The following is a 26,535-nucleotide window of genomic DNA, read 5'->3' on the forward strand; positions in this document are numbered from 1 at the left end:
TGGTCTCTATCACCAACCTTGCAACAGTGACTCATTCATCAGTAATACTAATGCTAGAAAATTGTTGTAAAGTCATTTCATTTAACTCAAGTAAATGCACTTATGATACCTGAGGTAAGTATAAATCTATTTCTTAACAAGCATGGAATTCTTATCAAAAATATAGGAGTGCAATGTAACTTATATGAAACCATATATCCATTGGCCAATGAAATTTCTAGTTATTTATATAATATTTTGTATAACTTAAACCAAGTAAGAGCCTTCATAATATTGATATTACTTATTAATTTAAAGTATGACAAATAACGGAAAACACTCTTTAGAAAGAGTGTAACTTCTTTTAATTAACCATTAAAGGTAATTAGCAAAGTAATTGTTTTCAGATTGCTCTGATTTCTGATTATGATAATGCAGATACATGATTTTGAAAAAATGTACATCTGGCAAGGAAGGAATTTCACAGAATGTCACTAGGTATTGCTAATCATAGTGATGCTAAAATGAAAATTATTTAACTTTTCACAAATGACCATAAATAAAAATCTATTATTTTTTTTACAGCAATCTGTTTAAAAAGATTCATAAAACTTAAGTTATAAATATTTTCAAAACAATTCAGTGACAATGAAAAAATAATTATTCAAGAAGACTATTCTAATTCAGTGATACTCAAGTGCTGTCAAGGTGGCTACATGCAAAATCACAGTAATATTCTGCTAATGCAGACACTGTGACAGGTTTTCATTGATTATTAGAGCAATTGGGTATTTTAGTTGAATGGATACCCACTCATAAAGATCATTACTTACGCCCCCAATCATTATACATGCCCTGTTCTTGCAAGTATGTGGCCATACATCTGACAATAGTAGAAAAACTAGATACATTGGTTTAGTAAAATATCTCCATCTTAAAATTTTCCACAAATTTTTCATTATTTCAATTACTGATCAGATAGTGATAATCAATAAGGTAGCTATTATTGTCAATTAGCAACAAAATTAAAATTAATGTAAGGATGTTGACAGCTGTATCGGAAGAGAAATAATTCATGCATGGATTATTTAGTTTCTGTGATGCAGGAGTTGCAGTTAGTTTGTGAAATTAAGCGTCAAATTGATGCATTAATAAAAAAAGCTAATAAATGGTAAATTTGGCGTGAAAAACAAAATATTTAGCAGTTTTTAGCAAACCATAGAGGACCTTCACACCCAAATTAGCTATGTAGGAAGCATTTAAATTCTACTATTTCCTGTCTATAAAAATGATTTCCTTAATTTTCTGAAGTGCATTATCTAAAGTGACTAACTGGCATCAATGGGCCCAAAGTTTAAGTTAGAAGATGGGCAGAGCATAAAGATAGAGAAAGAATGCAAATTTTAAATAGTAAAAAATGCTATTGAATTTATTACATCATTGCACATATGCATCAGTTGGAATTTTGAAAATCATTCCTAGGACAATAAAAAAGGCAATTAATGTATTTCATGACAGATTTCATTCAAAGGAGGAAGTTTCAAAATATTTAATCAATTGATGCATCATCAAGTTTTGATGACTGAAGTATCAGTTCACAAAACATGCAGCTAACTGTTACTCTATATGGAATTTGAGAGACTACCAGTACTGATGACAATATTTTGACCAAATTTTTGCCAAATATTCAATCATCTTCATGATAAATCTTAGATGACATGAATTCCTCTATATAACAGCATGGAAATCGCATGCTGTGATATATATTACGTAACTGCAGGGTTTACGCCTCAACATAACGTAATGTTTTAGAAAAAAATCCTCAAATTAAATTATTAATATGCAGATTGAAGCTGTTTCATCGCATAAAATAAAAACTGTGTTCTACTTTTACACATAAAAGTGTAGTTTTATCTAACTACCCTGATTTAATAAAAATATATCATCAAATCAACATTCTTGGGCATCACTTTGAGGAAGTTAGCCTTCATTACTAAAGTGAAACAAGTTTAAACTTTGTAAAATCCACAGAAATGCTTTTTATTGATATGACCAGATTCACCTATTATGGAATTTTCACTCATAATGAGCTTGAGCTTCAACATCTCTTATATACTCACTATGAGGCCACGTATGTGGACTTTGCATAAGGCAAGGGGACAGGAAGGAGGGAGTCTTAGGGGAAAGTGAGGATAGCAGGCATAAGGCAACATAAAAAAATGGGAAAGGAAAACACAAAACAGGATGTTACTGGCAAGAGGATGAGTTCTTTCACTGAGGAGCATCTCAAGTTGTTCAGACTTATGTCTTTCTTCTTGAAAGAAATGGGGAAGAAATAAAATCACTCCTATGGTTTTGCCTGCTTTGATGTTCTGGAAAATGATTTTTTTGAAGTTGGGTGCACTTATAAGCACTTGATTGACTGCAGTTCTTAATTAAAATTTTCCTTCAAGAGTGGTACAAGTTAGCGGGAAAATTTGTTGCATGAGGAGTGATGAATGATAGTTAATTTTTCCATGGATTTTACAAAGTAAATTAATCTTTTTAATTTTATCATGAACAATGCCATGTTCTTAAGCTTAGTACATAGTTACAATTTAACTGGAAAGTTGATTTTCAAATTAAGTAAAAGAGGAGAAGTAATACTAGAATGAATTTCACTGACTAGATTCATGAAATTTCATAAAAGAGTATAAAAATGAAAGAGGACAGAAGGCTTATGATAACAAAGACTCATTACTAAAAATGAATGAAGTTTTTATGAAAGAAGTACATTATGAACTACTCATATTATGAAATTTTACAAAATAATTTGTTTTGGTAGAAAATATGTAGATACTTCAAACAACACTTTTTTCAGATATTGAATAAGTCTTAATGTAAGACACTGTAAAATAAGGCGATAGGAATAACAATTACTATAGAATATAATAGCATAAGTAAGCAAGACATACTCCACAATACTTATTTATGAAGTAATTGGTAAAATTAATTGGCAATTCCTTCCATTGGTAAAATATAATGTGATAATAATCAATGAAAATGACAGCTGGTGAAGAAATTACGATAAGCCCTCAATATTGGATGATAACAGAATGATTTTAAGTCAAAGACTCATTTTCTAATATTATGAGAAATTTTACTGATGTATGTACTAATGAGCCATTCATTAAGTGTCCTGATAGCCTAAATTTACTGATTGATATAATATCAACAATTTAAATTTTCCTTTAACCGTACCTACATAATTAATGCTAATTTTTGAAGAACTCTTTAATCATATACTAGAGCTGTTAGCTCATCTTCAAGAGGGAAATATTTATACTGATCAAACACATGAGTCTATATAGGTGCATATGCTTATCTTGATATGGAGATGATTCCTTACTAAGTCATAACATTCTGTTGTCAAGGAACTTTCAATATTTTTTGGATATCACTCGTTTAACTGCCATTTTACTGGCAGCTTAAATAATAAAAAGATAACCCAAAATGATTACCTTGGAAAAGTATTCCATGATGTATTAATTTTTCGTTTTACCAATTCAATGTTACCTATCTTGTGCTATATAGAAATCACCTATCAACTTATGCATTTGTCATAAACCATATATTGTTTATGACTTTTCAAGTACTAGAGCCAAAATTGATCAAAGGTTTCATGAAAACCTGCCATGTACCATAAATTTTCCTATTAATCATGCTGCTAAGTAACAGTAAGTTGATTTCATTCTATTAAGGTTAAATTCTGGTAAGATTTAATGCAATAAAAATACGAATTACCTAGGTACATACTAAGGATATTAAAAGGCTATTTTTCTAACAAGCTGATATTGTATTATAAAAATACTTACTACTATTTTTTATTATATAAGATAGGATGAGAGGTAGATTAATACTATTTTAGCCACAGAGGATAAAATTACACTTTCTATAATATACAAACAATAAACTAGCATTAGCAAGGAAGGATTATGCCAGATAATTATGAAATCAAAGTAGATTGTGCACAATCAATTAAAAGGTCAAAATCGTAATTATTGCAGTCATGACAGATGTAAAGAAGATTAATTTTATGTTGTTTTATCTAAAAATAATGATTTTACCTTCCATTAGAGCTATTTCTCCTAAGGAACCCTACCATGAACAGCAAGAGTTAGCTTAAGAAGGATGCATAAAGTTTTATTTAAATATAAAGTCAAGTAGGTACCTATATCATAAGGATAGGTTGAGCATTTCACACATATTGCCACAAAAATATGCAGAAAAGTTTTACATAAGGGAAAGTACATAATCAAGATAATCTACACTAACTGTGGAAAGACATAATATGCATCCAAACTCTGGGATGATTCATTGAAAACTTTACTCTTGGCTGCTATAACTGGCATGGAAAAATGGCTCTATTTAGAGGCTTTTATGCTCTTAACAGGCAAAGTTTATATTGAAAATATATCTTCCCATATATTAACCAATTTTAAAAGATGATTAGAATTATAGATTTTACCACAAATTTGAAGCGATTGATAATTTAATAAGGAATTTTTTAGGTTTTGATAATTAAAATTTTATGGGTTTTATGTTATCTACATTTTAGCTTAATTGCAGTTTAATGTATTTTTTAAGGAAATGGTAATCATATTTTTCATTATATTTTTAGAGAGGGAAAAGTGTATTTGGAATGGGTTGCTTCAGATGCAATTGTTTCGTACCTACTGTAATTATTGTTGCACCAAAATTAGTGGCGAGATTTGACTGTTTCATTTAGATAGATTCAGACTGAGGTTTTCATAAATATTATTAGTTCCTAAAGCCACAGCAAGTATTTTTCCTTTCAAACTTTAGTAATAAAATTTGGCATACGAAAAAAAGTTTTTCTGAACATCATTTGAATTGGGGTAAATTCATCTTTGCAATAAAAAATTAATAAGGTTTCTTATGGCAGTAATTAAGCTATGGTCTAGCTAAAAATTAAATTGATTAATCAAAGTAATGGTATTAAGTAAGTGCAAATGGTGATAGTCTTCATGGAGACTTTATTCTGACTTCACATTCAAATGAGTGTGAGGGCCTCCAGAGTCAGTAATACAATCGATTTTATCTTCATTTTTGAGAACATCATCCATCCCAAAAATGTGCTCAATGGGATGGAGAATGTCATAGAAATAGGTTGAGAACTATATACTGATTTTAGAAACAGTCATGGGCTAACTTCAAGGGCATGGTTTGGAATCATAAGATCATATGAGTGGATATATCTCATGAAGGACAACAGTTTCAGACTTTACTAACAGCTTGTGGGACATACTAAATGCTCTTCAAATGCTATGAATATGTAATGCTGGAGTATCATGTATTGATTCCAGATCATGAATTATAATTTTTCCTTCATTGCATTGTTGCACTTTTGGTTCCCCAGAGATAAAGTGACGTCAAAAATGGTTGTGGATGATTTCTGACTTCCTCCATTGCTGAATGTTATTCCAAGGCAATGATGCTCATGAAAATCAAAATCCTAACTCTGCAATTTAATATCCTCTTCACCATGATCAATAACGTTTACCACTTACTGAAAAGTGGATGAAAAATAAAATTAAAAATGAAATATGAAATATTACACTCTCAGTACCATTTGCATTGAGTCAAAACAAAGATTTCAATGGGTCAGGAACTGCATTTCTGCTGACTTTTTGATGTCTGACTCGACCATCAACCTAAGGACTCTGAGGATGAAGACCAAGTTCTGAGGGCGATTAACCGATAGGACATGCAAACGTTGGCAGAAATGTAGCTCTTGATCCACTGGGGATCCCAAGAATTCTTCACACAACACTTGTTACTATGCTTCTCTACAATGTGAACATAATTATCAAATACTCATTCTGGAATGATCACTAATGAGGTGGAGAGAGTGTTTCGTAGGTAAGCAAATGACTTCATCTTACATGAGTTTTGGTAAGTCAATGGTATAGATAATGTAAGCCTTCTGTTAAACATTCATGTGCATTACATTAAATTTCCCTTATCACAACGGTACCTAGTAATAGCCTAACAGCAAAAATGATGAAATCTCAAGTTAAGCCACTGTGGTACCACTCATTTTGTTGGGAAACATTTTTGACCCATATCTAATACTTATAAATTTTCTGTTCTTGGAAAACTAAGGACTTCTATAAATTGTCGCAACATTTAACATGAGTAAAATTCTAGCATAAATAACTGTCTCAGAATAATTAAAGTTTGCATCAAATATGGTTGTGGTGAGTTATATCTCAGAGACTTACTTTTTTTTCACTGATAAAATTTTAGTAACCTAATTTGAATAAACTAAATTACCAAATAAAAATCTAAATTTTCACTTACACAGAGCAAGCAGTAGGCATACACAGCTAACTTTATAAAGTGGATAATAAGAAGGAAAAAGAGTTACACCCTGCCAAGAAGGATGTATCAACATTTCATGTATTGAAGAGAGTTATCTGAAGTTCAGAGAATGAAATAATTATGTGAGTTGAATACTTATTAGTATTCATTGATGATAAGATAAAAGCAGTGATATTACTGACTGTAAAGGCTGCGATGACCCTGTCTATGATATGAAAATAAAACTTGCATAAATATTTTTAATAACAAATTAATTGATGGAGATTTGATTTTGATGAATGCAGCTCCCAATGTATTTGAGTAATGTGCAATTCATAATTTCACAGTGGATATGTGTCACAGTTTAAACGTATTTTAATGAAATAAATAGGTATATCTACCTTAGATAAATCTATGCAATGTGAATGATAAGCATTGTAACCTTTGATTAAAGCACTTCTCTTACTAAATAGGTTCAAGCCAAAACAACCAAAAATTCTCATTGGTGGAATGAATATCCATGGATACACAAAATTTATTGACAAAAAGTGGAAATCCATCTAATATAATTTCCCGGCTTAACACATTCATGTGATTTTAAAAGCAGTAGATTTCTTAATTTTATTATGATGGATTAAGAAAGAAAGTATAGACATAGTTATGAACATATTGAATAAAATTTATGAGCTTCTCTTTAACTAATATATTCCTTCCTGGTCATGAGTAAATATAATGTCCTCACAATATTTAGCCTTGTCGTAAAGCCCGTTTAGGAAAAAAAGGATTTGGAACAATTTATTTGAGACATATTAATTCTGAAGGGTTTTCTACTTGTTATTAGTAATTTTTTAAGGGAATAGCATCATGTTTGCATCACATGGAGAAAGTTGGGTAGGGAAAATGTGGCAACCTGTATCTTTGCTCACAGCATAAAGAAATGAAGCTGCAGTAGGTAACTGAAAATAATAGCTCGTTTAATTATTATGGCCAAGCAAAATTTGGTATTTTCTGAGTAGTTTATGATCCTGAGTAGAAAGTGGACAATTTTTCAAGGATTTTTTAAATATTGAAAGATGAAAAGATGAAGCTGACTTTCAATAACTATGTGAAGCAGAGGTAACAGCCACATTCTACGAAGAATTGTAAGTAATGTCAAATCAAGGGGGTTACCAGCATAAGCACCCTGTCAGCACCATCATCTGCACTGAGGAGCTGGGGAGAATTTCCCAGTACCTTTTCCATTTTGGAGAGATGTAGAGCATATTTGTCATGAGCACGGAACTGCATAAACCTCATGTTTGTTGATTGGGTGAGTTCAGTGATGCTTTTAATGCTAGGGAAGAACCTATAAGAAAAGAATTCAAGATTTTTAGACATAAGCTGGCAGATATGTTTGAAAAGATGTAAATATAAAATAGCAAACAGATATTGCCTGCCACAGACTTTCACTGCAAAGTCAAAATTTATTTCAGATTACCAAACTATTTATGCCAACATGTCACGTCAAAATGTTTATATCGCATATCAGAAACAAACTTACTTGATAAGAAATTTAAAAGAAATTTCACGATTATTTTCACCTGCTTAAATAATTTTATTCTAATACTTATTCGCTTACTTGAACATTGTCTGGACAGCGACTATTGTGTTGCAGTCAGCTAGAGTATCCTCTTCCGCTGAGTTGGACAATTCTTTGTTTACAACCACAACATTTTCAGCCAGAGTGATGCCAGCTCGAAGGAGGTCATCCAGACTGAAATTAAAGTTGTATTTAGTGAGTGAAGTTACATTTACATCCTACACCGTACAGTAAAATATTTAAAAATTTTTTATTGGATATAAAGTTCAATAGAGCACCATATTAAATTTCACAAAGAATGCCAGTATGTTATGCCCATTAATAGTGATAATTTACTTAACATATGGGTATTGGAAATCGAGAATAATATAAGGAGAGAAAAAACAGTAATAACACTTTGGGACTTCATACATATGAAAATATTGAAATTGAAAATGGAAAAAAAGAAAATAATTCCTTGAAAATAGGTTCACCTAGTATAGAAAATGCATAATAGCATCTTTTCCTTCCTGAGTCCCAATGAAAATTTGAATAGAAATGAAGAATTAATTTCTTTAAATTCAAACTATGATACCACTTGGCTCAAATGAATTACGATGCCTATAGATTTTTTCAAAATCTTGCCTACATGTTCAAGAGCCCAAATTTCCTCTTTCCTAAGGCTATCATAACTTCATTTTTTGAGGAGTAATATGTGACCACCCTAAGTTTTATACATTTTATGTAAGTGGCCCGATGACTAACACAATATGCTTACCAGTCAATGGATCCAAGCATCCAGTAAACCAAGGGGAAATATGATATCGCATCTAGAAACGCAATATCTGGCCTCCTTTCCAGCAGGAGGATAATGGGGTTGAGGGATGTTTTCGATCGAAAATGAGCCCTTAATGGGATGATGAAGTTATAGATTCCACTGGATGCATAGTCTGCAGCAAGTATGATTGTTTTATTTTGCCAGTTGTATTCCTTGGCATTCCTATATGAGCAGTGCTCGCATACCTAGGAACAAAATAAACACATTACCTAAAATGCCATTTTGTTAATAATGCATATTAGCTTGTGCATTTTTTATTCTCAAATGTACCTACTTTGGATTTGAGTGAGAAATGAAAGTATATAGTAATCAAAAACATCCATGAAAAGTCTTTTTACATAGGACCAGGCCTTGGCAAAATACAGGCCAAGGAGTATTTAAAATACAAAATACATAATAACACTACAAATGCATTTGAAATACAAAATAGAAAATACCTTTGACTTGGGTATTTAAAAAACAAATTATACAAAGTAGTAGGTACATATTTTAAATGCCTCTTAAAATACAAAATGCATTTCTATGGAAACTATGGTATCTTAAAATAATATAACCTGCTTTGGCATGTTATGGATAGTTGCAAACATGTTGAAAACGATTCTAACGAAAATGAAGTAATCGCTGAAGCATAATGCTACAGACGTGTTATCAGAACTACTTCAAAAGTATTTTACAAATCAATTTTTTATTTCAGAATGGTAAAATACCAAAAAACAGTATTTGAAATGCAATATGTATACAAGATACAAAATACATTAAGGTCATGTATTTGAAATACCATATACAAATTACAAATGTATTTCAAATACGTATTTTAAAATACTTGTATTTGAAATATTGCCCAGGCCTGCATAGAACAAGAAAGCTTAAATTCTAGAATTCATGAAAACGTTTTAAATGTCTCCCATAGTGATATTTAAAATAAGAGTTTCAATATGTACTCAAATTTGTATTACCTGTGCAAGCTGAAGGCAACATAGCGGCTTCTTCTCCTTCAAGAGGTAGCATAAGGTTGGACTCACTCCAATGTATGGGGAAACCGGTGGGAAACCTTTGACAATCCTGTAACATGGGTTTATTTCGTTAAATATTTAATAGTTATGTGAAGCATAAGCAAAAACCTCTGATAACATGCCAGTTAATGTAATTATTCATATGAATCGCTATCTATTGCTTTCCCACTTTCTAGTTTGTCAGTTCAAGCAGTCACAGAACATGACAACAATGGATGGTAGTGATTATGGATTAGGTAATAAAGAGTGGAGGAGGGTGGAAGATAATAAATAGCAAAATAATGGTCTCAACATTCATAACAAAGGAGAGCATTCTACGACGTTCACCAACAACACTGAACGAACTACTGTTTCAACAACTTCATGAATAACAGGCAAACACAAAGTAATAAACATCATGGCAGGAACACACCTAAAAAAATAAAAGGATAAATCATTCGATTAAAAAAAATGAAGTACTATTAGCTGTATGATATCACCTCTAGGCATTGAAAATCATTATCTGCCTGCACCTTACCCACATAAGCATGAGTTCATCAACCACTCACTCAATTGCCACACCCCCTATTGTCTACTGTTAAGAGAGAAGAAACATAAAAAATCATCTATGTCAACGCAGCAAGACTAACTACTTGAAGCAAATTAGAGCAATTGAGATATTATTAGAGAGTTAAAAAAAGAGAGAGATCGCATAGCGGCTTAACCTCACAGTGCGCGGCCATCATGAAAGCTTATTTTTTTTCTTCCTTTATATGTTTTTCTCATACCCCACTCACCCATAGCAGTCGCAGTGCCAAACAGGCCATAAGGAAGGGTTGTCACCAAGATCATCTGAAATGTCCAAACTGTGGAGCGGGAGGTGAGAAAGAGGGGGAAGGAGAAGAGAGAGAGAAAGAAGGAAAGAAAGAGAGACGTTTCGCGATGAGGAGGGTTTTTCATTCAAGAGAACAACCATCTCAGCTAAGGAATATATATTTAACATGGGATTGGTATTAGTATATTTGGCTTTGTGAATGATTGATGTGACATGAAGAGATGTGAATGTACCCTGATATTTTGTATTCACACTGGTCATGTGAATGTGTCAAAATGAAAAATATGTGCGGCAAGTGAATTTCTCCAATGCATTACGTGTGCAGAGATAATATATTCTAAGTCTGATATTAAATTCAGTTTTACACTTGTGACTTCACCATGAAGATGGTCAAGAAAATGTGTTCATAATTCATTAAAGATGGAAATAATATGTGGGAAAAAAAGCAAATATTATAACCAATGATTCAGGGGAGATTTTTTAAACAGGCTTATTTAAAAAGTGTATGACTTTGGAGAGTATGGTGTTTTTAAATTAATTCTTATTTCCCATCAATTAAGACTGAGGGAGCCCAACACTGTTTTGCAAAGATATGTGCAAAATTGATATCATAGATTAAATAAATAACTTAGCTTTATTCCACACTTTATTTTAAGTGTGGAATAAAACTAAGTTAATTATTTAATCTATAATGAAGCATTTCCACAAATTAATGCCTGAGACTGTGTCTTATGTTAAGATTGATATCACTTTCAATCTTCTGAACTCCTTAGAATGTAGGCAATATACATGTAACAGCCATAAAAAATTGGAGTTTCAAGTTACTTGAAAATTATGTACACTAATTCTTAATGTTAACTGTATGTAACATATGTGACACTATGCAAAATGATGTTAAAAAAGCACTAACTCCCAAAGATAACAACGGAAAAATTCAAAATTCTTTTCAAATTTTGCCCTTAACACATGAAAAACATTTTACTGACACAAAACAACTCACGGCAATTGTCAAACTATACTTCATAAAAATATAGTTTGGCTTGCCTTATTGGTACTTCCTATAATTTCAAAAAATATTTTTTCTATAGGCATGGGCAGCAAGGTATTTTAATTTCTTTTTCTCTTTTTTTATATTTTAAGCTTCCTCAGTGCCTTTCTCAAGAATCAACAAATTAAAGAAATGTATAAATGCATTTTTAACATTTTTATATAAAAAAGGATTTTGCATTATGTTGGTGTGGTGCAATGTTGATTCACCATGTGATAATGAAATTAATTTGGGAATTTAAGGAAAAATAGTTGTTTCAATTGCCTCAATGTGGGTACCTAATTGCTGTGAAGATTGAAGGAAAATGGTCCTTTTAATCATTTTACTTGCCTGCTTAAAGGATTTGCAGCCTCAAGCTAGGGATATCTTATCTTGCCAAGATAAAAGTTGGAAAATAACAATACGATAGATAAAATAATGCAATTGGAAATGCTTTAGTGATGAATAGCATTAGAGAAGAAGAAAAAAATATATTCTGGAAAATTTGTAAACTAGACTTTGTTGGCAAATGAAAGAAAATTACAGAAGAAAGAAATATTCACTGAAGGAATAAAATTTTTTTGAACTGGAAGACAAGAAGGCTGACTCAAAAGTAAATAGCTGATTAAATCAGGAAACTATCAGGCTTTTTACTCTTAGCCACCGAAAATAATAGTTAACAGAACCCATTACTGTTTCCAAATTATTTAGCAATCCTTGATAATTATAAATATGTATTTACAGGAAGACAAATATAGCTTTGTCACAGGTACATATATACTTGACAGAACATAATGCAACGAATATAATACACAAATGATTTTGTCAACTTTTTCAGAACGTCAATTTCAATAACAAAAATTCAAAAACAAATGGGTACTATATGAAGCATTTGGAAGGGTAAAAGTATTGGATAGGCATTTATTAAAACAGTAAAAAAAATTCACATAAGGCATCTTGGGAGAAATCAATGACATGAAATCTACTGAATCATTGCAGACACAAAGGTCACATGTACTGGGAAAAATCATGGCAGCCATCTGATAACAAGAGGAAAGGAATCAAATAGACTTCATTTGGGAAATAATTGTGAGAACAGTCTAAGAAAATCTGAATATAATATTTTTGGCTAAGCTTCTTGCCAAATAATTACTGTTACCACTGGCATTTAACAATATTTGTACGGGCATGAAGGTGAATAGGTAATCCATTTGTAAAATCAGAGAACATCATAAAAACTATAACAATTAATGTAAGCATATGATATCTATAGTGTAAAGGTACCTAAGATATTTGGGTAATTTAATTCTCTATTTCAGATCTTTCACAATACAGTAGCAATAAATGGAAATACTAGATCAATTTAATGGGTTGTAAGTAACAAATAGTGGGAGGATTTAAAAGAATTATTCATGACGCAATCCTTGTATTTACTTCTTTTTCAGAAAAAGACGCGTTCAGGTCCAATTCATTGAATATTTAATTGAACGGCAAATCAAATACATCCTCTCAGCTTTTATGTACTCTACAAGTTAGGAATTTTGCATCAAAACAAAGTAGAGAATTATAATTTCACTTTAAATCCATACATTCATGCCTCTTTTCTGGGCATGATACTAGTCATATATGTATGTATACGCACTTACTTATCAATGAAATTATCAGAACTTTCCAAGACTGAACTCTTATTTTATTTCCCAAGGTGTAAGGTTCAGATGACATTCATGCCAGGGTAACAGGGTAGGGTGCTTGTGCCTTATATTTCAACTTGTCACTGTTGTACACTAAAAGGATGAATCTGTGCATGGAGATGGATGCATGCTATATTTCTATTGGTTATTCAAGGCATCATATCAAGGGTACAGATCTTAAAAAAAATATGGAAGGCTTTGTTGCTTATATGCCAATATTCTGCAGAAAGCTAGTACATTACATTAGGATTAAAAAAATAGCTAAGTTTATTTCATTATCAGAGTAACCACTTCTTAATTGAAGAAAGAAATACCTACCAAAGTTTTCTACAGCATTATGGTTCAAGGTTAAAATTTAAGAAATAAAATTTTATATTTAATTGCATTAAGCATAAGATTGAAAAGATATGCAAATGCATTTATGTATAGGCATAGAAAAATGTATTCATAGCCTTGAATATGATTTATTTTGATGTAAATGTGCTTAGGCTTGCATTCATCCAAAAGCTGATATTCTAACTAATATATGTAATGTAATATCAAATATTTAAAAAATCTTTAAAAATTTATAAGCGGCTAAAAATATTTATGTACGAATTCCTCATGGCTGTTAATACTTTTACCATAAAGAGGAAGGACATACATATCAAATATGATACCCTATTAAAACCAATAATATCCACTTCATGGAATAAATTGATACATTGTTAATTTTAACCCTGAAGAATGACTAAATTTGAATTTATATAAAATAAATTATGATGCAATTATGATGTTGGAGTTGTCCATTTAACCTCTACTGAACTATTTCTTTTGAATTGAAAGCTCTTTACATTTTGTAGCCTGACAATAGAGTTAAGTTTCAGTTAAGTGTAATAAGGGACACAATTCCGAGAGTGGCACATATGTACTTATGTCTCCAACACAAGTGAGCACACATTTAAGAGTCATTCTTAGAACTTGGTAGTGTTCAGATGCTTTGTAGGAATAGACAATAAAAAATATTATCTCTTTATAAGAACTGAAGCAAAGCAGAATTATCATTTGAATTAAGATTTGAGAAGTATTATTTGAAAGAAGTATACTTTCTTAAAAAGGGTTGCATCCTGATTTTAGAGTAAAGGCGGGTTAATCAGTGCCTTTGTCACAGTAGAATGTCCTCAGGAGGCCCTTAGTTCAATGTTTAAGTTGGGAGAATGAGGTGTGCTTAGCAAGTAAGATTTACTGGTGCATAAGCAAAAAAACAAACCTGAATAAATTTTTACATAGAATTTCTGATGTTGTACAAACCAGAGCAATGAAAATTTGCAATTCATTTGAAGCTAAAATAATAGAATATCCCCCTCAGCTCTAAGCAGTCACATCGTGTTTGGATAGTGAGAATCACTGATAATAAATACATACTTCATTGCTCCAAAAGTAATGTATGAGCCCTCAAAACAATTAACCCCTGCACTCTTAACCCCACATTTTTTTTCGATTACAAATCTTAGCAAAGGCTGGCCAATCAACTTATAATTCTATGATTTGGAGACAGAATGTGTCACTCAAGAAAAAAATTTTATCCTCAGCCCAAGCAAGAGGCAAATTTGAGCCAAGCAATTTTTTAATGAAAACCATTTTAAGGCAATAGCAATTTTTTATCAGACAACTGGAACGTTTAGGGGGAAATTTATGGCTAGGGAAATATTTTTCATTTTATTATATGCGCAGGTTAGTTGGAGGACAGGATTTTCTTGAGTTCTAAAGGTTAATGGGACTTTGATTTAATCTCAGGACTCACGCAATCTTTTCACTCGGTGACCTCCAAGGCACATCATCACCAAGTTCATCCTCACTCTCCTCTCCATCACCATCATCATCGTCCTTTTGGTCATCTGCAGCAACACTCAGGGAAGAGCTTGTGAACATATCTGGGACGGGGAGGATGCTTGGCCGGCGACTCCCTAACATCAAGTTGAGAAAAAGAGGAGTGAAATGAGATTTCAAGCAACCCCCAACAAAACTTTTGTAAGTGAAATGACTTAAGATCTACATCTGGAAAGGATAAAGTACTGAAAATTCCTGCCATGGAAACGTTAGAGAACTTACGGTTCTTTTCTGGAACTTAAGTTTCCTATCCTTCAGCACATGGATGCCGACTTACAAAAAATATTGGGGGGCCCAAACCGGGGATCTTGCCCCGAGAAATTTCATAAGTAGTGAGTTTGAAGTTTTTTAAGCATTTTAGGAGAGTCATATGATCAACATTAGAACCCTGATAACTCGAATTTCGAATTCAGCATATTCCAGGGAAAATCGACAAGCCCGACACATTTTTTCCTTTGTTAAATTTGGCAATGAAAAGGCGGTTCCATAGGTAGGGTATCAAACAATGCTCGAGTTTCTAGTCAAATCACAAAGTTTGACATTGGGTTTGAAAAGAAATGAATAATAATTGCCGAATTTCAGAGGAAACATCATAAATACAGTAAAACCATTCAAAGAGTTCGTTGGGACGGAAAAATCATGACCTCGCTGTTGGGGGTGCCGTTGTACGGGGTTGATGTGCGGGTTGCGTCTTCACAGGGACATTAAAGTTTTTCGTGTGCATTACGATGCAAATCGAATTTCTCAATCTTGATTAATTCACTATAAAACGCCTTCCTATAGTGATGATAAATACTTATTATTATTATACAATTTTTCTGAACTGACGGCGGCTGACCTTGAGCGTGCTCGAAACCCACCCACTCTTCTAGCCAATCACAGAAGAGCGACAGGAGAAAGTGTGGAAGAGCCCGCAGTCTCTCTCCGAACTCCGTGCAGTGCACACCGCTCTCCAGCTAGCAGTGTTGCCAAGCCGAATCTTTGGAGATCGCACAGCGCTCGTTCTGCAGCCCCCGAAAGTACCATTATTCCAAAGGCTGGCAACGCCGATCGGCCGGATGGAGGGGGAAGGGGATGGAGGGGAACGGAGAAGTGGAAGGGGCAGCGCTTCTCATTGGCTAGTGTCTATTTTCCACCCAGCCGCCGTCAGTTCCGAAAAATGGTATAGCTATAAAATTCCGTGGCTATCACTGCGTATTTCTAACTGAAATTATCGTTTTTCTCGTCCATTCTGCTCTACCCCTCATCGCTTACTTTAGTTACGGTCAGGTATTAAAAGAAAAATCCTAAATTATTGCTCGTGGATTACGTATTTTCAAATTCCTCCATAATTTTACTCAGTGCGTAGTCGATACTATTTGTTAAGTGCAATAATTTAAATCGATATCAGTTGAAAGTTTTGTGCAGAAATTTAGCTTGAGAGAGCACATGTTGACCTTAAGACTTACGAAATAAAATGCATTGTCTGAATCTTATGGAATGACCGATAAATATCTACGTTCATGACCAGTATATAATAGATATCGATGAACGACTATGGAAGTTAGGTGAGGTGAGTTATTTACCGCACGAGTAAAAAAGTGGCATTCGGCAATGCACTGAGGTCACAATGGCAATCTTAGATGATAATGCAATGATGATGACTTCACAAAAGCTGGGCACGATTGGTATTCTAATGGCACACCCGATATTCTATGCCAAATCGCATTACCATCCTCGAGCATGCCAGGTAATATTTGAATCCACGCCTTGCCGCCGTTCATGAAGTAATTACCTCTTCATACTCGAAGAAAATGTTAAGTCAGGTTTTCCCTTTTTTAGTTATTTGCAGAACGTGTCTAATTCCGAAATGTGCGCCGTTTGCTGGTTAAAACCATTAATCTGGAAAAATTGCTCGTTAAAGCATAATAACTTGAACTAAATATGTCTTACTTTAACAATTAAGGCCATAAAACATGTAAAAGAACCTGATCCCACTAATTTTATCGTCTCTTATGACACTAGAAAGACCTATGTCTAAACCAAGTAGACGAACGAAGATCCTTGATCCGAAAACTCCAGTTATACCGGTAATAATACATTGTAAAAATTTGGAATGGAACTCGCGATAAGGGATGCTCAATGCGATATTATCGAAATTTAATAAGAGTTGCTCTGCGGACATTCTGTCTAGCCATTCGTCTTGTGAACCGGCTCGGCGCGGCGGTTCAAGACGCTAAATAGGGTAGTTTCCTTCACCAAAGAAAACGAAAGGCATTGATTGCGATTCGTTACCCACCATTAGTGTATTCATAATATACAAATTATTTTGTTTTAGAGATACCGGTTTAGACGAATGGCAATGGTCCATTTTTATCCTCATCTGAAAACGGCCAGATTGGCGCCCACGCGATGCCACTCCACGTGACGTCACAGGGACCTAGTTTCTATACGAGTAGATAGGAGTTATACATCGTCTGAGATTACCAATGCATGCTCAGGGAAACATGTCTAAATAATCACTTATTAAAACTGGCTAAGGTCGGAAAGTTTTCTTCGTTTGATAAGGTATTAATAATCCTTATTTAAGCCAAGCGCTACCAGCTAGCAGTGTACTCGGCTACCCGCTAGCAGCGTGCGTCGTATCAGCGCTCATGCCTCCCTCAAGGTCACCTCACAGGGTGGCAGCGGGAACGAGAAATACGTCACACGGAGAGATTTCCCGGCATTCATTCTTACCCGTCACGTTTTCGCGCGCTTGAAAATTTTCACTTCTCATTTAATCGCGAAAAATAGATATCGTCATTTAAAAATCTGAAAAAGCGTGAAATACGTACTCCAGGAGTAATAATCTTTCGATTTAGGCAATAAAAAATAATAGGAAACCACCCTATTGTAAAGCGCTCTTGGTTGGAGCGGAACAGCAGACGAAAATGCGTTGAGCGGAGCTTCGGTTTGCCATGCACGTTTCTTATGGTAGGAACCATTGGAGTTGACTTTGGCCTTCACGGATCCAGAGTGTCAAGTTTTCTTCGTGCCCTCCGCTCTGTAGGTCTCAGATATGAGCTCCTTTGAATCCCTGAGCGAAACGGTTAAAACGCGGTACTCTCCGATGCGGTTCCACGTCCTCCTTATTAAATATCGACGGAAAGAAATTACCTGTAAATGTGAAATACTACGTTTTTCTATGAATAATTTGCATTAAAGAGGTACTTTTTATGTTTTGGACCCAAGCTCAGGCTTCGTAGTAGGGCTTTAGAGAGTTTCGTTACGGGTGTTTTTTTTTGCATGCATTGACCATTGGAAATACCTGGGATTGGGCCAATTACTTCGAAATAGGGTTGCTTCCTCTAAATTTCGCTCTCTAGGGGTTCGTTATAGAGATTTTAATGTATATGTATTCTTGAGTTTTTTATCATCAATGATGGTGATAATGATGTTAATTAAGACTTTCCCTAGGATATAATTTTATTCATATGAAAGATAGGATGGTATATTCGTAGTGATAATATAATCTCAACTTGCTCACAGAGATAAAAGCAACCTACAGCAAGAGCGTACCCAGGATCAAAACCGGGGGAAGGGGGAGGGGCAAGCCGTGGTTGTTCAAGTTGTAACATTTTAGCACAGAAAAGGTTAATGAAACCAAAGTTTTAAGAAAATTATGACGTCGATTTGTTAGTTTTCTAATTAATTTCTTGAAAAAATAATGATTTTTATTTTCGTTCCCTATCTCATACTAACATTTTTTATTTAAAAGAAAATTTGCTCAAAAATTTCGTTTTGAACTAAATTTATTTTCGCTTCAAGGGAGAGGGGCAGCTGCCCCCTCGTGCTCCCGCTGGGTGCGCCTATGACCCACGGGTAAGATGACACACATTCATCATATTCACCGAAGGGTTCACCTTTTCATTGTCACTTAGAATTTCCAATAAAGTTCAGGATACAATTTCCAGGCTGTTTCATAGAGATATGTAAACCTTGACCAAAATATCTATACAATCTTAAGATTTCTAACGATTCGCTGAAACTTTTACTGGTTATAGAAAAAATTCCTCTTTACCAAGCAGTCTTTATTTAAGAAACAGCAAAAGCATTATTATGCTAAAATTATTATATTTTAACCAAGAGACGCTCCGGAAAATTTCACCAAAATATTCCAAAGTTGCTATGAGGGACGTTGGGACGTATAGGGTTAAATAACATGAAAGATACGCTAATGAAATAAAGACCTATATTTAAGAGAATAATTACACAAAGTGTAAGAAATATGAATACTCACCTCTCCTCTGACTTAGGGCTTCTGGACTCAACAGGTTAGGATTATCAGCCCTTGGTACATCCAAATGATTCCCTCGAGACCCAGAGTCAGGAGTTAAAGCCGCAGACGAACAATCCTTTAGTCTTTCTCTTGAATCACTTAGATTTGGATCTGTCATTGGTGCAGCTGTAACAAAAAAATCAGTGATTTTTGCCTGCGTATTAACCTTCCCAATTCACTGCTATAAACTTGCGAATTGGAGGAAGGAAGGAATATTCATGCAATGGAAAACTTTTATTAACTACTATTTCTTTAGGCTATAAACTGGTCATAAATATTGGTTTCAAAAAAATTAAGCCTAAGAGCAAATATTCATGCCACATGGAGCAGGAATCTCTTCCCTCAAAAGGATATGGGCTCGTTACCACACATTAAATTTTTATGAGGGATTGAATCGATTAAAATACTAATAATAAAGAGCAAATGCATTGCTAAAAAGACTCGGAGAGTGGGATAAGTCCTTAGCAGTGCTTTATTTCGGCAGGAAGGCACTAGAACACCGTTCCGGCACCTCTCAGGGAAAATTGGTCTACGTGAAAAAAATCATCGTGTTTTTATACTTGGTAAAACATGATTCTTTATTGTGGCTTTTATCAAAAGTTTAAAAAATCGGAAGCGTTAGTTGGCGGCCGCTTATATTTGAAAATCACGTGTGGATTAATATGTGGGTATGCGTTCCGGTAGCAAAATATTTCATTTAAGCATTTGTCCTGAGCTCGTTTTTACATGGTATTTATAAGTTAACAAACCTTTGTTTAAATACGGTATAATGAGATACAGGTACCTGATCGACAAAAATGTCAATTATAACTGAAAATTGCCATCATAATATTATTATGTACAGAAAATATAAAGACACCGGTCAAATAATAGGAATTTTTATATCGCGGAAGTAACAAAGTGTCTGCTATTGATAATGAGTAATTGCTCCTTCACTTTCTCCAAAATATGGCATCATCTTCTCGTCAAAAGATAATTTATGAGAAATTGCATCAAACCGTAGAAATATTTGGTTGAGCTCGTAAAGTATGGACGTATCTTAGAAAACTTATCCCCCTGGTCCAAACTTTTGTCACCAGTCAGGCGTAAGAACATTTTAGGTTCAACAAAACGCTTCTGAGACATCGTTTGACGCACATTAGGAACGCGTCCTTACTCCAGTAATATTTTTTGCTAAGGTGTAATAACCACCAAACATCAGAACGGAAGAAATACCACGCTATTGGAATATTTTCTGAGAATTTCACGCACTATGATCACTGGCGATAGTGAACAACTTAGGCTGCAAATGTGAGTTCAGGTTATTTGGAGGGAACGATTGTTCAACAGACAACCATAGATATAGTAAAAGCAGATGGAACGGAACATCGCCCCTTCTATATACCGTAATACCCAGAAAGCCCTTTACCTGAGTCAATATACCAAGAAATATTTTTCTTGGAATCCCAATGCATTCATCGTCACTCATAGTTCTAAAAAAATTTCTTTCGAAATGACCTGCACCCTCATGTGGAACCTTATCTGCTCATTATCGTCAGCGGCCAGTGGGCATGAATTTATCAGAAAATACTGCGATAATGTGATCCCTCTTATCTCTCCATTCATTTTCTCACTCGCCAACCCCCGCTGTGCACGGAGACCCATTGGTGCCGGGATATCCCCGCCCAGCCTAACTATGCTTTTTACCCTCCCACTACCTTCCCTTTGGATCCTAGTCAACAACACCACGTAAATACGAATTTACGATCTATTTGCTAACCCTCACATACTCACTTGCTTTTTGCATACTTGTCAACTGTGGTAAGCAGATCGTTCTTACCTTAGGATGCCAGTATATCTTGAAATTGCAGACGCCTACAGTAATCATTATATTTTCTGGACAACTCTATAGCAAAGTTTTTATGCATCCTTTGTTTAGGTCACAGTAAATTTCCACTGTAGCACAAGTAAACGCTGATTTGATCTTGCTCGATACGTGAAGTTAAAAATATCAAACAGTCACAACTCAGTGAAAACTCACCACCTGCCAAAATTCCTAGGAAAGACCCTTCAACACTTATGTAGATGTATATTTAGGACTAAAATACTGTACAATTGCCTGAAACTAAAGTTTCACCATAAAAAGGTAACATATTCTTGATAAGCTTTTCATTTTTCAGTCCAAAAAGAAACGCTCTACACGACTACCGCCGCGGCAAGCCGTTTCCCTAGATTACCAGGGTCCTCCCAATGTTGCGTGAACGCAACACTTGCTTTATTCTTAAATAATTTGAAAACCACTAAGTCAAATTCACCCAATTTGTTGCAATGGCCTAGAATACAAATGCATCATTGTATTTGCAGAGAGATATAATCATCGAGTGCCTCAGATTTAACATAAAATGTAAACTTAGAAGATAACCTAAAATAACGACTTACTTATAAATGAAAAGGCCATTGTAAAAACAAAAGTTATTTAAATTCTTCCGTGAAAAAATTCACAAAATTTTAAAAAGCATTGAACTACTTATGTTAAAAATATTAACTACTTATCAATAACAAATACGGAGAAAAAAAATCGCAAAGTTTGCGTTGCGTTCACGCAACGTTGGGAAGAAATGGGTTAAAAAGAAAATTCATGATTGCAATTTAAATGGGAACACTTGAATCGTGATTATTGAAATTTCTATTGAGTGAACATGAAAGTGGCGGCACCAGCTATATCTATTTTTCATTAACAAGTTACGGCAAGGAAAAAAGTGTAAAAAAGAAGGAACTTGTTTCTTACTGAGGCAAATGGAGTTTCCCAAAGTGGAAGTGTCCTGTGATTGGTTGAGCGGCTGAGAGCCACACCCCCCACTCTCAGCAGATGCTGCTGCAGCCAAGGCGGATGCTGCAGCGGCAGCCTTTTTCTCTGCATCTGGTGACGTTGAACCATTCTGATTGGCCACAATGAATGCCGAATTCTCCTCCTTTGTGATACTCATGTAATAACACGTGTCCGACTTCCTCATTATGTGCCTTGGGCCAGGGTTCAATAGGATTGTGTCTTCATAGAACTCTGGAAGCTGTGCTGGTCTAACGCCGACAAGTGCCACGCCATACCTTACAACAAAAAAGTGATTAATAACAGAGGCCAACAATGAAAAAACATTTTACTGGAAATACCTTATTCTTATGTTTTTTAAGTTGCTGAATCCAAATATGATGGTTTTAAAGTTGTATCACCCACCATTTATTCACATTTTACAGTTAAATTGATGAAATCAAGCAATATATGTTTTAGAATTTAACAACTTTTTTATAGTTATAATAAAATTGAAAAAGTAGGTCTAGTGAACAAAGATAATGGGGGATTACTGTTGGTACTTCGATAAGTTTAGCAAGCGATTCATCGCAGAAAAAGCTACACAAGAAGCTTCAAGGAAAAAAGGTAAAGAAAATGTAGACCAATTCCAGTTGACAAGTGAACCCTGTATTATCACGCTGTAGTAAATACAAACAATTTTATCACGATGTAGTGAACAGTAAAACAAACAATTTTATGATGCAACACAGTGTTTCATTGATTTCCCTATATACCGTATAGGGGTATTAGACTCAATATTAAAATACATATTGCTTGGAAACTATGAGTGATACAAAAAAACTAAGGCCAGGTTTGGATTCGGCACATAAAACTCTATAAAGATCAGCTTAAAATAAAAAGTTTTCAAACAATTTTTTTGTTGGCCTGTGTAATCTGAAGAAAAGTGACAATACATCTCTGTAATTTTATGATGGTCTAGTAAATATTTGCTGGTATTTCCCATTGTTAACTCTTAAAGCTGAGCAAATCAGAACTTATAATTTCTTTCCACCATTCTGGTTGAACAAAAAACAAATCATATTTCACCACCACATAAAAATATTTGGTTGTTTAGTGGAGTTTATCATAATTCTACATGACAAACACCTTGCTCAGAGAATATTTTAAATTGAGTTTAATGTTTACATTTTCATATGATTGAACCCGACAAATATGTTTTTGTCTGCATTATCTAGTAATAACAGTAAATTTTTTACCTTTAAATAACGCCTGAACCACACAAAAAAATGTATAAGTAAAATTCATTTCCAGAAAAAAGTAATACAAAATTTATCTCATGCTGATAATATTAATGTTTGCCAGAATTCTGACTGGTCATTTTGGAATTGATTCTGGAAAAATAATAATAAATTTAAATTACAGCTAAATCTAGGGAAATGTAATACTTTCGAAGTATAATAAAATGTAGATTTAGGTACTCTATACTTATTATTTCTATAGCTTTCACTTAAAGTTTTGGAGCCATAACTGAGATTTTTCTCATTGGATCCAATTAATGGATTCCATAATTGAATTATCCATTCAGTTTGATCCTATATCCATGGTACGCTCCCTGATAAGTTTTTTTTAAACAGGCATAATTGGATCAGAATGAATATCTGGGATATATATCTACTTCTTGAATACACTATAATATTTTCTACACATAGACTCTTTTGACCAAATTTCAAAACTCACTTCCGGTGCGAGTGGAAGCTGGCATATGTGAAGCTCTTCCCTTCATATTCGCCAAAAAAGCGACTGTCGCCGAGGACTATGTGGTATATTTCATTTCCAGAACACTTTCCGTACAGCCTATGCCATTCCTCTTGAGATGTTTGCCCTTCTCTGAAATTAGGAAGAGAGAAAAAAAATAACTTGAGATATTTTTAGGGATCACCAAAGAGTGCATTATCTTTTCGGGGCAGAGGGTACATCTGTTTCCATGCTACCCTTAAATTCAATGCGGCTTATTTTATTTAGGATACATAGATGAAGAAAAAGAAGGAAAAAGGGTTAGGAGTGGGGCAAGTTGAAGATAATGGACGGAGCGGAGGGCTGAGTGGCATGCAAAAAATTGGATAGATTCAATGGGACAAGAGTCATCCCCTGAACGAAGGCATGTAAGTTGATTCACAGTCCTGCTTTAATGCAAGAGCTATTTCATGAAGGAGTTGAATTCAGCAGATGCTATAAAAAACGATTAAAATATCATGCATAAAATATTTTGAGAAAATCATCAAAAGATGGGATAGCTTAAATAAAGTACGTTCTACAGAGACTACATTGACATAAAATAACTTCAAATAAATATATGAACTTAATTTGCATGAAATAGGGATCACCGGAAGTGAAGTTAGCGACGGCCAAGAATTCGCTAGATGAATCGTGATGGCGAAAATGAATTCGGAGTGAAGGAAACACACGATTAAATACAATTTTGCACGCACATTAGGATAGGTTGCGTAGTGAATGCAGAATACCTACCTTTCAGGATATCGGGGATAAAAATATGCTACATGCATGTATGTTAAATTGCATAATCATTAGGATAACTGCTCTGGTGGAAACAGTTTCAAGCCAAGCTGTAGCCCCAACGAATCCAACGGAGCGAATACCTTTCCTCAGCACTCTAGTTGGTCCAACTCATTTTTAGCACCTCAGGTTGGGTAAACCTGTAGTTATCTGAATGAATTCGTGATGTTTTCTTCCGAATTAATATTGAATGACATTGATATGCAAGGGCTGATAGGTATTTTCCGGATATTGGTGGAAAGCACAAACATATTCACAAATTACGAGTATAACGATTTTGCGACAGTAATTTTTCGTATGGAGTTGCATAAAATTAAAATGGAGATGCTGTGTTTAAAATTTTGCGAGCAGGAGGGTGTCGTATTTAATGAGAAAAAAATTCCCTTAGTACAATTAAATCTACTATAACTTTCTTACCTAAGTACATTTTCCTCGACAACGGCATTAAACTATTATGCAAGAATTCCAAGAAAGACTATTGTTAAAACGATTGCAGAAAACTCTTATTATACCAGGGTCATTCCATAACTAATGAACCAAAATTTCTGACATCAAAACCTTGATTCTAGGCACCTCCAACTTTTTACATTGTATTAATACATCCTATAGAAACACCATGTCACCTCTCAACGTTATCGCCGTCATTTTCAATAACCTTCCGCCACCTTGGAACTAAGGCGTATATTCTTGCCAGGGATGGCAAGTGAAACGAAACGAAAATGTTTCGCTACGACTCGGAGGGAAACGAAAATACGAGGCATAGGCTTAGTTTCGTTCCCGCACCAAGATTGTCCGATAGTACGTTCCAAAATCACCAAGGAGTTTAGTTTCGACCCGGGACGAAACTTTACTCACGGGAACGAAACGAAATTAATCGAAACTCCGCTGCTCATAGTTAAGTTTTAATCCCAAAAGTTGAGTAGAGGGGGATAAGAGGGAATAATTTCGACACATTACGTTTGAAAAACGTGTAGAGAGGTTAAAACATTGAGCTTAAAAATTGAATGGCCGGTTTGCGTTCACTGCTCTCCTGTTAGTGGTAAATATATGAGTGCTCCATGCATCTAATGGTGGCACGCCAAACCTCTACTTCTTTCAACCATGCTTTGTACTCGCTTTATGGGTGGAAACCAAACCATTCGAAGGTGAAGCACGTGGTCCCTCCGGTACGAAACATTATCTACGTTTCGTTTCGTCCCAGAGTTTTAGTTTCGCATCGACCCGAAGTAATTTTGACTCCGATTTCGTTTCGACCTTGAGTTTAGCTCGCAGGGTTTAAATCCATTTCGTTACGTTTCTAAATTTCGCTCCCGGGAACGTAACTATTGAAATTTTACTTGTTTTGGCTTTCGTTTAATTTCCCTTGCCATACCTGATTTCTGTTCGGTAAAAATCTGACTCGGCGCGCTGAACAATGAGAGGTGTTTGTGCAGTATGGGTTCTACCGCTGCGCACAAGATCTTCAATATTGGTGTGCCCGTTTTTATCAGATAATCGTTGACCCCAGTAACTAGGTGTACTACGATCGACATCATCATCTCTATACACTGTCTTCACTCTTATGTGAATGTTTCCGACCGTCTCATTCTCGCAGCAAAGGAACTCAATTACTGCGCACTGCTTTTGACGGACATCAAGTTCATCTGCCATCTAATAGAACTGCTACTTCCACGCCACAATCGGTATTGTGTTTAAATAAATTTGAAAGGAAGCAGGAAGGA

General features: G+C 34.5%; 1 protein-coding gene across 7 annotated transcripts in view; it reads right to left on the bottom strand.

Moving 5' to 3' along the window:
- The window catches only part of LOC124164161 (potassium channel subfamily T member 2), a 568,139-nt gene that overhangs the window by 16,724 nt on the left and 524,880 nt on the right, over nt 1-26,535 (bottom strand). For 4 of the 7 annotated variants that reach the window (XM_046541370.1, XM_046541393.1, XM_046541363.1 and 1 more), the window contains exons 12-20: nt 23,978-24,127; nt 22,220-22,536; nt 19,414-19,578; nt 15,067-15,229; nt 10,528-10,596; nt 9,695-9,800; nt 8,679-8,923; nt 7,961-8,095; nt 7,513-7,687 (exon numbers count right to left, since the gene is read on the bottom strand). In XM_046541370.1, coding sequence (XP_046397326.1) covers nt 7,513-7,687; nt 7,961-8,095; nt 8,679-8,923; nt 9,695-9,800; nt 10,528-10,596; nt 15,067-15,229; nt 19,414-19,578; nt 22,220-22,536; nt 23,978-24,127 — 1,525 coding nt within the window. The remainder of the gene's footprint in view (nt 1-7,512; nt 7,688-7,960; nt 8,096-8,678; nt 8,924-9,694; nt 9,801-10,527; nt 10,597-15,066; nt 15,230-19,413; nt 19,579-22,219; nt 22,537-23,977; nt 24,128-26,535) is intronic. The other 3 variants (XM_046541377.1, XM_046541401.1, XM_046541385.1) reach the window with 3 other exon arrangements.

The sequence above is a fragment of the Ischnura elegans genome, chromosome 1 (genome assembly GCF_921293095.1).
Source record: "Ischnura elegans chromosome 1, ioIscEleg1.1, whole genome shotgun sequence".
NCBI lineage: Eukaryota > Metazoa > Arthropoda > Insecta > Odonata > Coenagrionidae > Ischnura > Ischnura elegans.